The 15,846-nt window shown below is 40.9% G+C and overlaps 2 protein-coding genes and 1 non-coding gene across 5 annotated transcripts; 2 read left to right on the top strand and 1 right to left on the bottom strand.

Annotated features, from left to right (window-relative positions):
* Positions 1–5,112: 5,112 nt before the first annotated feature.
* LOC117571278 (uncharacterized) lies at positions 5,113–5,850 on the top strand. The gene has a single exon (XM_034253341.2). The coding sequence runs from the start codon at positions 5,228–5,230 to the stop codon at positions 5,633–5,635; it is 408 nt and encodes a 135-aa protein (XP_034109232.1). The 5' UTR covers positions 5,113–5,227; the 3' UTR covers positions 5,636–5,850.
* An 872-nt stretch (positions 5,851–6,722) lies between these two features.
* Positions 6,723–6,794, bottom strand: Trnaw-cca (transfer RNA tryptophan (anticodon CCA)). The gene has a single exon. It is a non-coding gene; the product is annotated as a tRNA-Trp (tRNA).
* Positions 6,795–7,377: 583 nt separating this feature from the next.
* On the top strand, positions 7,378–15,028 carry LOC117567574 (heterogeneous nuclear ribonucleoprotein U). Of its 3 annotated transcripts, none has more exons than XM_034247645.2 (10): positions 7,379–7,823; positions 8,046–8,825; positions 8,897–9,751; positions 9,817–10,322; positions 10,520–10,648; positions 12,038–12,209; positions 13,133–14,058; positions 14,126–14,312; positions 14,582–14,685; positions 14,752–15,028. In XM_034247645.2, exons 1-10 carry the CDS (start codon positions 7,676–7,678, stop codon positions 14,914–14,916), a joined length of 3,972 nt encoding a protein of 1,323 aa, XP_034103536.1. In that variant the 5' UTR covers positions 7,379–7,675; the 3' UTR covers positions 14,917–15,028. The 3 variants fall into 3 exon arrangements, with proteins under 3 accessions (XP_034103541.1, XP_034103536.1, XP_034103537.1); XM_034247646.2 differs by having other exon boundaries at positions 7,380–7,823; positions 8,049–8,825; XM_034247650.2 differs by lacking the exons at positions 12,038–12,209; positions 14,126–14,312; positions 14,582–14,685; positions 14,752–15,028 and having other exon boundaries at positions 7,378–7,823; positions 13,133–13,335.
* Positions 15,029–15,846: the final 818 nt, after the last annotated feature.

The raw sequence follows: 15,846 nt of genomic DNA, 5'->3' as shown, positions 1-15,846 counted from the left end.
ATCTAGTAATGTCACTTCATTATTTTTCCCTGTTAACGGTGAGTTGATAAGCGCTCATATGTTAAGTCGTTTGAAAGTTTATAACTTGTTAACTTATCATCTGAAATATGACAATAAAATTGGAATGGAAAAGGAGTTCAGCATAGTTGCAAACTTATCAACTCTCAAGTGAATTTTAATGGGCAAATTCAATGGACAAGTGTTAGAACTCATTAGTGCACAGCATTCGCCGGGAATGGCGCAATTCGTATCATACTGCCGGAACACATGTTCTCTATCCAAAAATGTACATATGTATGAAAGTACATATTTCATGTGTGTGTTGTGTATGTTTGGAATTTCCTGGCTGTGCCACATGCGGCATGCTGTTGCATAATGGAAATGCTTAAAACTAATTAACGCAAAAGCAAATGCCGGAACCGAATCAGTATGCGTTCCTGCTCTCGCACTCTGTCTCTCTGCAAGACCCCCCACTCTAACGCTCTCTCTCACTCCCTCTCGCTCGCTCGCTCACTCACTCTATTACGCTCTTCTCCACTCGCTTGTGGCCGGTCGAATGTTCTGTTTTATTCTGTTCTCCTGGTACAGGCGTCTGCTGGCTGTCTAGGCTGTTGGCAGAACAGCGGCAGCAAACGAATGTTCGCTTTATTTGCTTTATTTATTACTCATTAGCACGCAAGACCGCAGCGCAGCAAGAGCGTTGATGACTTTTTCCCATCTTCAGCTCATTTATTAAGAAATGGCAAAAGAGCACACAAACACCCCAAACAGGGCGCAGCACACGCACAGCACAGCACAACAAGAACACAACAACACAATTTCCACACAGCAAAACTTTTTCATTAAAATCTCGTATTTATTTCGTTCATTAAGTTGCGCACTTTTTGGGTCTCCCCAATTACAGCAGAGCAGTATGGCAGTATGGGAGGCAACAGGCAGCAACCATCCCTGTCATCACCCCCCAGTAGACCACATGGCCTTATCTTTTGTGGCTTTTGTTGTTGTTCGTTAACAGTTTTCGTTAGTTAGTTAGTTAGTTGGCACACTAGTTAACTTTGCTGCCTACGAAGTTGTTTTGCCCTCTGCGTTGGCCAAACGCTCAACGCTGATTGGAAAGTTCTGTCTGCATTTTCTGCTGCGGCGCCGTTGCCGTTGCTGTTGCTGTTGCCCGCCGCTGCTGACGCGTTTCTTTTGCTTTCGCTGCTTCTACTGCTGCTGCTGCTGCTGCTACCGCAGTTGCTGCTGCCGCTGCCGCTGCTTCGACTGCTTCTGTTGCTTCTGCTGCCTATCTGCTAGCTGTGGATTTCTGTGCGCCTGATACTGTGCGCCGAGTTAATTGGTTTGCAAACAAATTAACCGACGTGGGTGTGTACGTTTCCTAATTAGCAGCTTTTGTAATTAAATATGCCCGCAGCCATTCAACACACACACACACACACACACGTACTCTCATGTGTATGCCAGCACTCCCTCTCTCTCTTGCTCACTCTCCACATGCCTCTCTCTCCTTCATTATGTGTGTGTGTGTACAATGGCATAACGGTTCATGTGACTGTGAAACACAGTGGCAGCTACTGGGGGGCGACTGCTGGCTAATGAACAGGCAATCCCCTTTATAGCACGTCCCAGTCATGAAATGCGAATGGGGGAGACTGAGGGGCAATGCGGTAACAACGCTGACGTCCCGAATGAAAATGCATTTTAATTAGGGGTTTTTGTTGGCTTTTGTTTTTAGTTCTTTTTTGCTACTGCTGTTGGGGCTGATGCTCGAAGTGCTGCGTTGCTTTGGCTTTCGTTCATTAGTTGAAAGGAGGCAAAACTACACAGGGTTGTCGAGTAGCGCGAGCATGCTAAAATTAATTGCCATTCGCATCAATTTCTAAAAATCATTAAAAATAAGCATACAATTTCCACTAACAAAAAACAGACACATATTTTTTGTAAGAAACTATGTTAATTTAATTTAAAATAACTGTTTTGTAACTGATAATGAATAGTTAGCTTTATCTTCAACATTAATTCAGATACAACGAAAAGCTGTTTGAGTATTGCAACTTATTGACAACTCTGCAAACTCCAATGGAACGTTGCCAGTGATGCCCATACATACAAACTTTCACATAAACAGACCTACATAGTTAGTAGAGTCTGTCCTGACTCTGAATCTACTACCCGAGGCAGAGTCCGTGCCAGGGCTTGCCATTCATTGTTAATTGTTCTTTTTGTGCTTCGGTTCAATTGAATTCAATTTGAGCAGCACCGAAAAGGGTCCAATTAAAAAACCACAACAATTAACGAGCCAAGTGAGTTAACTTGGCATAAATGGAATTTTAATTGGCAACATGAGAGCGGCAGCAGCAACAACAACAACAACAACGAGAACAGCTACCAGTGAAATGAGCCAAGAGCCGAAGCCGTAGTGACTTGCTGAGTGCCGATAAGTGAGTGCAGTGCAGAACCGTCAGTGAGTGCATAACAGAGGGGGGTAGTGGAGGGATCGGGGGGTATGCATGGCACATTGATGGAAGAAAAGGAGAGAGAGAGAGCAGAGTAGAGCAGAGCTCGTTACGAGCCGGGAGTAGTTAAGTAAATGAGCATTTTGTTTCACTAATGAACACTAATGAATGCCGGAGACAACACTTGGGTTAAGCTGTATAGGTGTATGTGTTTGTATGTGTGTGTGTGTGTGTGTGTGCTGCCTTTGTTGGTTTGGGGTTTTTGTGTTGTTAATTAATAAACACGAAAGCCGGCTCAGGCTGGGGACCATTGTGTGCGTCTCTCTCTTTCTCTCCCTTTGTCATTGTGTGTGTGTGCCCAGTTTTGAAGGGGTTAAAATAAGCAATTAGTTGGATTTTCAACTAGGCGCACAGCAAACGGAGAGCCGTCGAAATTGCCGGCAACAGGCAGCAGCAGCAGCAGGCAACTTTGGGAGGCAAGCCGACGATGACATGAAAAACTTTCAAACTGTTGCCGACCAAAGCGGCAATGGGCAATGGTAACGACCATGTTGCGACGTCGCTTCTTCTTCTAACGAGCAGCAGCGGATAGGAACCGCCTCCGTTGAGGCTTGCGTTTCGGCCTAGACTTGGGCATGGGGTCGAGTTACCAGCGTCAGCGTTAGCGCGAGAGGAATCCGAGCGAGGTACGAACACTAGCATCGCTGTTGTCGCTAGCATCATATGTAAGCCTGCCACGCATTGCCTCCGACTTCGATGAACTCGCTGCCAACTGACATTCTGTGGTGTGTCTGTGTGGGTGAATGGTCGAACAAAATTGTCGCCTTGCCCTTGCGGTTTCTCGTTGTAGTCTTTAATTACTGTGAGGTATTTGATGCTGCAGCTTTGCACGTGACTTGATAAATTGCTGCTGCTTGCCGAAAAGTTGTCAGTTTAAATTATGTAGTGTGTCATTTGGCGCAAATAATGGGGAAAGTGATGAGAAACCAGGGATGGAAGGCAGACAAAATAATTCTAAACTCCAGTGACCTTGATTGAAAAGCAAGTTAACTTAACACAGGACAAATTAAAAGCTTTTGCCAATAGTATCGACAATGGCACACCCATCTTATACATCAAAAGTGACTGCAATTAAATTAAATTAAATTGTGTCAGATTAAATTTTGTAATTTGTTCAACTATCATTAATGTGAAATTAAACATATATGTAGGTTCTATAATTGACATTATACTGTATTATTATTCATTTATTTTAATATATGAGTTGAAACTAGAATAAGCACTTAAGAAAGTTAAAGACGAATGTGCTCGACTGTGAGATACCTGCTACCCATTTTCAATAAAACAATACAAAATAAACTAATTGTCAAACAAAACAGCTAATACTCGAAGCAACAACCGATCGCATGAGGGATCGTAGAAGGGTATTACAACTTTGTGCCTGCAGGAAATATATGTACCAGGCAAAACGAATTATTTCCGACCCCATAATATAAGTATACACATATGTATGTATGTATGTACATATATTTTTGATTAGCGGCAAGAGCTGAGACGATATAGCCAAGTCCGTCTGTTTGTCTATGTCTGTCCGTATGATCAAGTTTACACTCAGATCAAGTTGGTTTTAAATTTTTACCACTTCCACTTCCGCCCGCGTAAATGGATAAATATCGATTAACAAGCGTAATTTTGAATCTAGTCGTTCCGTACATACAATAATAAATGCAATATGCACAAATCCTGAAAATTTGTTTGCTATCCGATAAAAATTTCAGAAGTTATTTAATAATTCTTTGACTGACAATCAGGTATATTTTGCACTCCATATACCAAATATAATCTTCGATATATTTTATTATTTTATGGTATATTATTAGAATATGGTTTTATAGAAAATGGGTAGCGGGTATCTCACAGTCGAGCACACTCAATTTGAGCTTCCTCACATGCTGAGAAAAAAGTGAAAAAGAAAGAATATGGCGTTTTCTAATCCCTCTCATTCGTAACAAAGACTGAAAAAGACGATAAAATTAATATTTTTATTTCTACAGAGCATGTGTAATTCGAATACTCTCTTCGATGTTATGCTTGCTAATTACTTCCTAATATCTTTGACACTTGATCTAGTAAACAACAAGCCCACAAATAAATCTAAGCAAATGATACAAAAAAAAAAGCTTGAAAACAAGAATAGAGAACAGCTTTATTTATATAATTTGAAATCGCCCAGTTGAGACATATGAATCACGTAACTGGCGGCAATTATAATGGCCATATTAAAATGACAGATTCGACTCGAAGACAGCGATCAACAGCTTGATTCCGCTTCAGCTTCAGCAGGGAGCTGTTAGAGAGCTGGTGTTTATTTTTGTCGTCTTTTATGGTAATCGTCAGAGACGCGGAATCGTATTGTACTGTTACTGAGATTGCTCAACAAAACAAAATGCCGACCTGTGGAGGTGGCAACCTCAGAGCTGAACTGAGCTGAGTTGAGCTGAGCTGAGCTGAGCTGACATTGCCAACACGTTTCGAGCTTGGTGTTAACTGACGTCAGCGATTTAAATGAACGTGTGGGTCGATAGCTGGGCCAAGCAAAAAAAAAAATAACAATCAATTCCAGTCAATGTTAGAGGCAAAGCAGAGTGAAATCATATTTTAGAATATCGCTGGCGTTTAGAGAAGTCAATCGATTTTTAAAACGCGTCGAGCGCGCATCGTTCCACACTCTCGAAACATATACGAAACGAAGTCTACGAAAAATCATCAAAATGGCATTGCGCAAGAAAAACGACTATATACCCATTAAATGCGAGGGATGGAATGGCAAATTCGAGTATCCTGACGGTGCTGTCAACAATGTATCGAAAATCCGTCGCTATAATCAAAATGTGACTAACACAAACAACTTTTATGGATTCAATACGGAACCTATTGTCTTGCCCACCGCATGGGATGGCACCTTTGTCAAAAGTGGTGAGACACGGATCAAACCCGAGCGCAATCGTTCCGATGATCAGGACTACTTCGACTACAACACGGATCCAACCATTTTGCCACCCACTTGGAGCGGAGATTTCGTTACCGATCCAAACGATGTGCGCATCATACCTGAGCGTAACTTTTCCGATCCCAGGGACTACGCCGAGGCTAAACGCTTCAAGGTTGTTCAACATTAAGTGAGAGTGAAATGTGAAGTGTAGCATCTACTAACAATGTATTGTTCTACTGATAATATTTTGGGAACACTTTCTCCGAATTACAACATACATACTACTTTTTCTATGTTCTCTTCGGTTACACATTGAAATTAACCTAAGCGTTGTATTTGAGTTTTTATTTTTATTGATATGTATTTATTATTACACGTAATAAAAAAATTGTGAAAAAATAAGTCAAATTTGCATTTAATATGGAAAGTTAAGGTATGTTGAAAATAATGTGGGTGTTTTGCTTACATGTATGTAGGTGTTGTGATCGAATGTTATTATAATACTTACTCACCTAAACATGGCTTATATAGACTTTAATTAAACATTGGCTACAAGTCCGAAAACAAATCTTGGTTATTAAAAAAATAGGATTTTAGTGAATTACAGAATATTAGATTAAAATACCTTCTTGTCGAACACATTCGATTGTCGTGGTTTAACTTTTGTTGTTTTTTTAACCATAAATGGAATTCGGTAGGTGAATATATTGGTTATGCAAATATGTATTTGCCAAGTTAATTATATAGGCAACTATGCCTTGTCCGTTTACGGCATTTTCTAGATTAATCTAAGAGTGTGATCTATCTAATTAAAGGTATAAATAACCCTTTTTGGAGAGCCCAAATAAAACTAATTACAAATTTCTATCATATCTAATAATTAATTCACTTTATTGTAGAAATCAACAACAATATCGCAACTCAATATTATATATTTCTATATACTTATGTATGTTTATTTATTAAGTATATACTTAATTTATGTGCTGACATCAACGCTCAAGTAATCACGGTTCCAATAATAACTATTACCTACTAGTGTTACTGACAATCTAATTTATATTGTTTGTGTGATGAAATTATTGCCGCTGCTGTCAGTCTTGAATATAGAATGCAAATTGGTAAATAAATTATACTACAGCAGTAAGTTTGCAAATTCTAACCATTCATGGTTTAATATTTATTTTAACAAAAATGCTAAAATACATTTTTTGTGTTTCATAACAATAATGATTAAAAGGCAAGAAAATTGGTTAAAAAGAAATTTTTGGATCTGACCCCGACGTGAATCGAACACGCAACCTTCTGATCTGGAGTCAGACGCGCTACCGTTGCGCCACGGAGTCCTCAAATAGTTGCATACAAATTGACTACTTAAGGTTTCGTTGCCATATTTTCCAAATATTAAATACTGAAAACGTGGCAACTCTCAATTGCAATGCCACTACACGAAAATAATCTGCTGGCAAATGTGGCAACGAATAAAAAAAAATATTTCCCGCCAAATACTCTTAACTTACAATTATTGTGTATTATATATGGTTTAGTCAATAAATAATAATTTTGTAATTATAAGAAACCAAAAAGAAATAAACTCGCCTTAAAACTCTTAGTTTTTTAGTAAAAATATCCTAATTTGAGCGGGCCGGAGTTTGAAGTTTTCCCCTTTGAATTCTTGAAAGTTTTTCCAAAACACTGTTTGTTGAAATTTGTCGACACTACAAAATATTTCCAAACAAATTCCTAAGCCACGGTTTGTTGCCAACTTTCTAAAAATTAAAAAGCATTGAACTCAACTGCTAATGCACCAAAAACACTGCTGCTGAGAAATATCGATATTCACTAAAATACTTGACAATTTATATAAAATATCGATATATCATTGAAAAAAAAAATACGAAATGACTAATCGATAGCGTTTGGCATTCCTTGCATTCTAATCGCAGCCAACTTCACATCAACGCGTTCTCGGTATAGGTTTTAGCCATTATTTATTCGCAATAAATGCGAATGCAATTGCGAAAGTACATTTAATTCGCTTTATTTGCGAAATAGGACTTAATTCAATAGTCTGAAGTTTAAAATCGCGAATTTCACATTCTTTTCACCTACTCAATTCGAAGTTTTTCTTTCCGCCTCCGTCTCAGTTGTGCGCGAGAGTGTGTGTGTTTGTGTGTATTTCTGTGCGTGACGCGCTGCTGCCGCCATTCAAGATTGAAGCGAAAAAATGGATTTGGCGAAGCTGGACAAGATGAAGGTGGTCGACCTGCGTACCGAATTACAAACGCGTGGTTTGGATACCAAAGGAGTTAAAGCTGTGCTCATCGAACGTTTGCGGGCACATGTAGAAGGTGGTGCCGGCGGCGGCGATGGAGGTAAGCTGTGTGTGTATATTTGTGTGTATGTATGCGTGCGCGAGTGTGTGTATGCATCATTGCGTTTTTAGTTGTGTATTTGAATGTTTATGTGTAAAAGTGTTGTGTGAGTGTATGCGTCCGTGTAACGCGGCTTAGCGTGTTTTTAATTGTAAACTCGCCTTACATAACCACACAAATATAATATCATTAATATACATAAATAATGCATTTTTTACGCAGCAGATGGCGCTCCATTGACACCAAGTCGACGTCAACGTCGGACGCGATCAATGTCACGGTCTCCATCACCGGTTGCAGCGGCACCGGTCGCCACCGAACCGAATCTGGAGACTCTAGAGGAGGAGGAACAACCGGCAACCGCTGGGCATGAGTCTGAAGTTGATGCCAAGCCTGCTGCTGTGGCTGAAATTGAACAAGCCGATGAAGAGGACGAAGAAGAAGATGATGCACAAGAAAACGAAGAAGAGTCGAATAATATGGAACAGGAACAAGAGGAAGCAGAAGAGGAAGAGACGGATGCAGCTGGTAGTACAGCTGCCTCACAAGCCGAGCAGAATGAAGAAGATGTGGCCATGACAGATGAAGCCAGCAAAAATGAAGAAGAAGAAGCCGATCAAGAGTCTAATGACTCCAACCAGCAAGCGCAACCGGATAAAACGGAAGAGGAGCATGATAATCCAGCTGCTGAGGCAGATTCCAAGGCCAATGCACATCAATCAAACGGCGACACTGAAAAAATGGAAGTCGATGAGGACGCCGCTAATGCCACTGTCAAAACTGACGAGCAAACGCAGCAGGACAAGGACAATTCGGATCAAGCCAAGACCACGGAACGACGTAAACGATCGCACAGCAATTCACGTTCCCGTAGCAACTCGCGCTCACCAAAGCGTCGCAGCGGCGACAAACGTGACAAAGCGGCAGCTGCTGCTGCAGAAGAACGCACTGTGGCCGAAGATGAGCCCACCATTGCGGAAAATCAAGTGGGACTCAGCTGGCGTAAGTAGCACATATTTGAAACCTTCATATAGAGTGTACAACGATCCTAATCCAATTCTTGTACTTTCTAGTTGATTCGGATCTCCATCTCCGTATTGACACCACCAATTTCACATCAGCCAAGCCACTGACTGCAGAAATCTACTCGCTGATCTGGTCAGGCGCACGTGCCAATTATGGAGTACGTGAGGGCAAGGTGTGCTTTGAGGTGCGTCTCTCTGAGGAGTCGGTGCCAGAGAATTCGCATCATTTCCGCGATGAACCAAATGTGCGCGGATTTCGCGTGGGCTTCTCAACGCCAAAGTCATCGATGCTGTTGGGCGAGGCAGAACATTCCTTTGGCTATTGCGAAAACGGCCGTAAGGCCAACAATGGCGAATTCACAAACTATGGCAAGCCATATCAATTGGATGATGTTATCGGTTGCTATTTGGATCTAGAGAGCACACCGTGCAACATCAAGTACACGCTTAATGGCGAGGATCTCGGTGTGGCCCATGAGTTTGACAAAACCATCCTGGGTGAGGAGGAAGCGCTATTCCCGCACATTGTTACCAAGGGTTACGAGTTCACGGTGAACTTTGCCAATGGCGAAGAGCTGCTCGTCAATGCCGAGAGGCCAACACGCAAGCGTCGCAAGCAACGTGCCGAGTCACCCAAAGATGATGTCAACGATGGTGATAAATGGAAGGTGCTCGATGAGGCAACCGCCGATGACGATGAGCTCGAGAAGAAGGAAGACGACAGCAAGCCCGCCGATGCCGAGAAATCAGATGAAGGCGATAAATCTGAGGAAAAAGCTGATACAACTGAAAATGCTGAGGACGAGCCATCTAAAGAAGCGGATGCTGATGAGGAGGCACAATCGGAGCAGGCACAACCCGCCGAAGCAGCTGAAGTCACTCAAGATCAGGCCGTCGAGCCAGGTAATACACTTCACATTTTCTGAAACCATTTGCATAATTAAACGTAATTTCATTCAAATTTGCAGCTGAAGCAGCAGCCGAAGTTCCACCAGAGGCAGCTGCTGTTGCCAACGGCGATAGCCAAATTGATGCTGAAAAGAGCACCGAAGAAGCGGATTCTAAAGCTGAAGTTGCAGCTACACCCAAGGAGGATGCCACTACGACAGCTAATGTCGAAGAGGAGGATGAGGATGGTCCATCGCCAAACAAGCGCGTTAAAACCGATGCAGAGATCGATAAGTCGGCAGCAAGCGAAAAACCAAAATCCACTGAAGAAGAGTACGAGGATGTAGTGCCCGTTCCCCGTGATACTGTCACCTTATTACCGGGCTATATACTATTGGCTCTGGTGCCTACCGAGCAATTGATTGCCGGACCACAGCGTGCCGAATCACGCAAGCAATGCGAAGTCATTCTACTTGTCGGTCTGCCTGGTGCAGGCAAGACACACTGGACACAGAAGCATGTGTCTGAAAACCTGGACAAGCGTTACGAGATCATTGGACCTGATACTATCATAGCCAAAATGACGGTGAGTTTGAAGACTAAAATAGTATTTATTAACTTGATTATGGAGATTTCTAAATGTATGTGGAATCTCTGTAATCGATAATTAACTAAGAGTAGAAGTTTGAAAGAAAACTTGTTGGTTTGTTTGCACACATTTCTTGGTATTTATAAATTTGCATTTGTACTTAAGGATACGTTTTTTCCTTTACAAAATTCCAGATCGACGGCGAATCGCGCAAAACTGTACACAAGGGTCGTTGGGATAAAGTCTACGAGATTTGCTTGAATAGTCTGGGCGCTTTGGAAGATATTGCCATGAAGCGACGACGCAATTTCATACTCGATCAGGTAAAACATCAAACAAATGACCCCTACCACACACACACAAACAACAAACACACTCACTCGCAACACATACAAGAGCACATGAAACTTACACACACATACACATCGTTAACACTTACACATACTTATACAAACATATGCCACACTCGAATGAAAAAAAAACCGAACCGAACCACGAAACAAGCGAGAATTATGCGTTGATGATGCGTGATATATATACTTAAGTGTATATATAATTCGCGCGCAGATCCTTTCTAAGGATCTGTTACAATATCTCTTTTTTTGTATGTTTTTGTTTTGTACAATTTTGAAATATGCATTTGAATTGCGCTCATGTATAAATGAGAGTGAATCAGATAAAAATCAGACAAAGGGAAAAGCCCAAGCGTCATAGGACGCCAACAATGCCTGGTAAAAAGGTATCAGGTATGTGTTAGGTTCTAAGTTGATCCGATAATTAGTGCGAATAAGTGTGAGGTTTGTAAGTATTTGTATCTGTATCTTGTAGCTTAAGTTATAGGTTGGCAACAGTTGACTGTAAAACAGGGGCAAAATGAGAGATGATGAAGATGGAGATTGGAAAATGGATTTGGAGATGGAGATGAAATGAAATGTATGTATGTATTTATGAAGGATGGATACGGGAAGCGTGCGGCAAGGAAGCCACTGTAAGTAACAACCAAATACACAATACCAAAAAAAAATATTCGAAAATTGTTCGACTACAACAAATAAGACTTATCACATAATATCTCAATCGTATCGTATCGTATTAGTATGTCTACTATACCTGTTACCTACTCTCTATCTCTCTAAATGCCGGCAGAAACCTCTGCAAGAAAACAAAAAAAATTAAGAACAATTTAGTTTAGTTTTATACAAAATACTACATGCATATTACTACAATATAATTATGTCTAATATACATACGCAAAAATTATTAAGTCAACTGTTGTTTCGTCCTGCCATTCCGTAAGCAGATTCAATATTTGTGTTGTCAAATATTAAACAACAACAACAACTCCCCGGCGGAGTGAGTTTCCCGGCAGCAAATTGATGCTGCACAGACCATCAAAAGTTGTGTCTTGTGCATCATCTGCAAATTGCATTTCGTATGCAATCTCTCAGGTATGTGTTAGTTTATAAGCGAGAGGGCTCAACGTATCAGCGAGGGGTTGGTGCGGGGAGTGTTCCGGCGGCACCCCGGCAACATGCAACAACTTGCAACAATCATCAACGTGTTTCTCAACTTGGCTTGCCTCTAACCCGACCAATAAAAAAGTTACAACTGCAACGCAACATCCAACAACAAACAACCGCCCAACTCAACCCAACAACAACCAAAAAAAAATCAACCAACAACCAAAACCAACACCTGTAATATTCTTGTAGACGAATGCGTATGCCTCGGCCCAGCGACGTAAAATGAAAGGTTTTAGCGACTTCAAGCGTATTGCGGTTGTTTGCATACCCGGCGAAGATGAATTGAAACGTCGCATCGCCGAAAAAGAGGAAAAGGGAAATGCTTTTACAGTTAAAGAATCAACAATAAATAACTTACGAGGTAAATATTCTCCACCACAACCAAGCAACGAACTTAAAACCAAAATAAAAAAAAAAACTATAATTATAATAATAATAATTGTTCTATACTGTACCTAGCGAAAGTGTCAAAATATTCATGCAGATATATATAAAACGAAAACCTATATATATATTATGTATTTAATGCTTATAATGAATGTAACATTTATATTTAGTTTGTAAGCAGCTGCAATCTTTTATGTAATGTCAACTATTTTTTCTATATTCTATAATTCTTAAGCATATTTAAAATTTATATTTTTTTTGGATTTTCATTTTGATAAATTATCCCAGCATTGCCCCTCATACCAACCCAGCTAAGCTGTGAAATGTGTTTGACCTATACATAATTCGAAATAATACAATCTTAAGTTCCTCATTTAAAGTTAGGGTTGTTTGTCCGATATTTAAAAATGATTCAAATGATTTTATTTCAACTCCATTTAGTATCAGTTGTCCGATTTCATAATATATTTTTACAAATCTTTTTGATATAAGATAAATAGATAAAAAAAAAATTTCGAATTCGAGAAAAAATTCTTTTCTTTTTTTCAAATATCTTTGACTACTCACAAAACTCTGATATTTAATTAACCGATTTTATTCTTTTGTCCGTTTCAATTATTTGAAATATATTCTTTGAATTTGGCTCTGTATCCAAAGTGTATTTATATAGATTTGTCCGATGTGCAAGGAACATTTTCCCTCGTTGATCTCTGACGTTTGTTTTACTACTTATTCCCAGTTGTGTCATTCCTCACCTCCCCCCGTTCCTTCTACTCTTTATAAACTGTAATGTGTAAAACTGATTAAACAAAAAAGAAAAAAGAAAATTAATTAAATTCACCACAGTATTGCATAATGCAGCCTGGAACTAAAATGTTTTGCATAATCTTTTTGCAGCGAATTTCACATTGCCCTCACTGGAGTTTGGATGGTTCGATGACATCATCTACACGGAGCTGAACGGTGACGAGGCCAAGGCTGAGGTCAAGAAGTACAATGAGAAGGGCAAGAAGGCCATCGATGCGGACAGATCGCGTGACAAGAGATCCCGTGGCGGACGCGACAATTATCGTCGCGATGATCGGCATCGCAATCGACACTTTGATGATAGGCGACGTGATTATGGCGGCGGCGGAGGCGGTGGCCAACGGCATGAAAGTCGTTGGAGCGACTCGCGGCGCGGCGGTGGCGGCAGTTACTCCAGTGGTGGAGGAGGCGGCAGCGGTGGTGGAGGCGGCGGCGGTGGTAGCCGTGGCTATGACAATCGCAGCCGCAACTATGGCAGCGGTGGTGGAGGCGGCGGTGGCGGTGGCCAACAGAATTGGATGCAGAATAATCGCAGAAGTGGCTACGATGATCGCGGCTATGGTGGCGGCGGCGGTGGTGGTGGTAGTCGTGGCTATGACAATCGCAATCGCGGCTATGGTAGTAGTGGTGGCGGCGGAGGAGGAGGCGGCGGTGGCGGTGGCCAACAGAATTGGATGCAAAACAATCGTCGCAGCGGCTACGATGATCGCGGCTATGGCGGTGGCGGCAGTTCGCGAGATTATCGCGATCGAGACCGTGGCGGCAACGATCGCAATCGAATGGGCAGCAACGATCGCAATCGTGGCAGCAGCCAGAGCAGCTATCGCTCCGGTGGCGGCAATCATCAACAACGGGATTTTCGGCATGGCCACCGCGACACCAAAGAAGATAGTCGCGGTGGCTATGAGCGGTCAGCTGCCCAAGTGCTGCCCAAGTACGGCAATAGTGCGGGCCAACCTGGCTATGATCAGTACAAGCAACAGTCGTCTGGTGGCAACCAGCAGACTGGCTCCAAGGTACGTAGTCCTCCATATATTTTGACTGTCCATTGAGTTTAACCCTGAATCTAAAATCTGATTACAGTCCGCACTGAGCGGCAAGTGGAGCACCTATGCCCAGCACCATCAGCAGCAGCAAACGCAGCAGCAGCAGCATCATCAGCCTGGTGTCTGGCAGCAACAGCAGCCACAGCAGCAACAATACCAGCAGCAGCAGCAACAACAGACCGCGGGCCAGCAACAACAATATTGGACCTATAACCAGATGCAGGGTAGGTAGCGCATCAGCATCCGCAAGGCGACAACCACTTCTTAACTTATATGAAACCCTCTCGCTCTGTTTGTGGCGCCGCTAATAAAATTCCAAACTTGAATTTGAAATGATTTACATGATTTTCTAATGTCTGTATATGGTCTTTTGTTGGCGAGCGAGTTAGTGGCATTATGAGTTGAGTTGTTGGGGCAGCGGTGCGTTGTAGCTTTTTCAATACTTTTGGAATCTAATGCGAGTTGTAATGTTGTGTGTATATATTCCAAGCAGGTTATGGCAACCAGCAACAACAGCAGCAGCCACAAGCCTGGCAAGGCGCTGATCAACAACAGCAGCAGCAACAACAGCAACAGCAATGGATGTCCTGGTGGCAGGTAAGCCCAAGACACACTTAATTCAGTTCAGAATAGCGAAATAAATACATATAAAAACTCTTGCAGCAACAACAACAGGGCGCCGGAGGGGGCACGGCGGCCAATAATGCCGGTGGCAATTCGAGCGGTACTACGGGCGCCACTGGCAATAATGATGGCGGTGCCACCAATCATTATTGGTCTCCTTATTCATACTCTACACAGTCCAATGCGGGCGTTGACAAGAAATAAGTGCAAAATTATTGACTCACTCAACAATCTTCTTTGTCGCGCCTCATTTAGAAAACCAACAAAGCAACAAAACATTTAAAACAAATCACAACACACGCAGAAGTAAAACCAAGCAAACTTTAAATACTAGTTTTTAAATCACAAAACACAAAATAAACAAGAAACAAACAAACAAACAAAATTAGTTTAGACAGTTTTTAAGCGTCTCTGGAATGAAAGAAAAGAATAAAAGAAAAAATATAAAAACAAACAACTAAACAAGAGTAACTGTAAAATGTATCAGAAACTGAGCTGTTAATTTTAACAACAAATATTGTATTTACTACTTTGTCAGTCCAACTTTTGCTTTTGAATAATTATTGGTTGGTTCCTTTGAAGCAATTAAGTGAATTTCGTTTGGCTCATTATATATCTAGGACAGTACAATTTGTTTTAACGTTTAATTATCTTTATTGTTTTATTTTTACATTACTTTTTTATAATAAAAAACTGGAAGACATACTAAAAAACAAACATAAAATTTAACAAATAAATCTATATACATACAAAAACCAAAATATAAACATACAATTGCGTTTTCATTCAGTCATGGTTGGCTAATCATATTATTATGCCATATGTACATATATGAACATATAAATTTTTCATAGCTAGGTAGCATTTTTAAATGCTTTGAAGCAATGGGTGATCAATTAATTTATTTTTGATTATTATATGGTAGAAGAATTAAAGATTTATGTTATTAATATACATAAAGGTATATCTTCCATTAAAATATTACCTTCAATAAGTTTTTGAAGTCATTAAAATTTTGGCAATGATTATAGACATCCCAATGTCTCAATGTCTTTAAATGAGCAATGTCTTTAAAAGTAATTTGAACTTTTTCCGCTCAAAATTGGAGTTTAAGTTCGATATATCTGGTTATAA

This window comes from Drosophila albomicans, chromosome 3, assembly GCF_009650485.2.
Source record: "Drosophila albomicans strain 15112-1751.03 chromosome 3, ASM965048v2, whole genome shotgun sequence".
Lineage (NCBI taxonomy): Eukaryota > Metazoa > Arthropoda > Insecta > Diptera > Drosophilidae > Drosophila > Drosophila albomicans.
Note: the sequence above shows the minus strand (reverse complement) of the source record. Positions and strands in the feature narration are given on the sequence as shown.

Coding starts and splice junctions, on each gene's coding strand:
- LOC117567574 (XM_034247645.2), top strand. CDS start 7,676: ATGGATTTGGCGAAGCTGGACAAGATGAAGGTGGTCGACCTGCGTACC. Junction 9,752..9,816: donor AGATCAGGCCGTCGAGCCAG/GTAATACACTTC, acceptor TCAAATTTGCAG/CTGAAGCAGCAGCCGAAGTT. Junction 12,210..13,132: donor AACAATAAATAACTTACGAG/GTAAATATTCTC, acceptor ATCTTTTTGCAG/CGAATTTCACATTGCCCTCA.
- LOC117571278 (XM_034253341.2), top strand. CDS start 5,228: ATGGCATTGCGCAAGAAAAACGACTATATACCCATTAAATGCGAGGGA.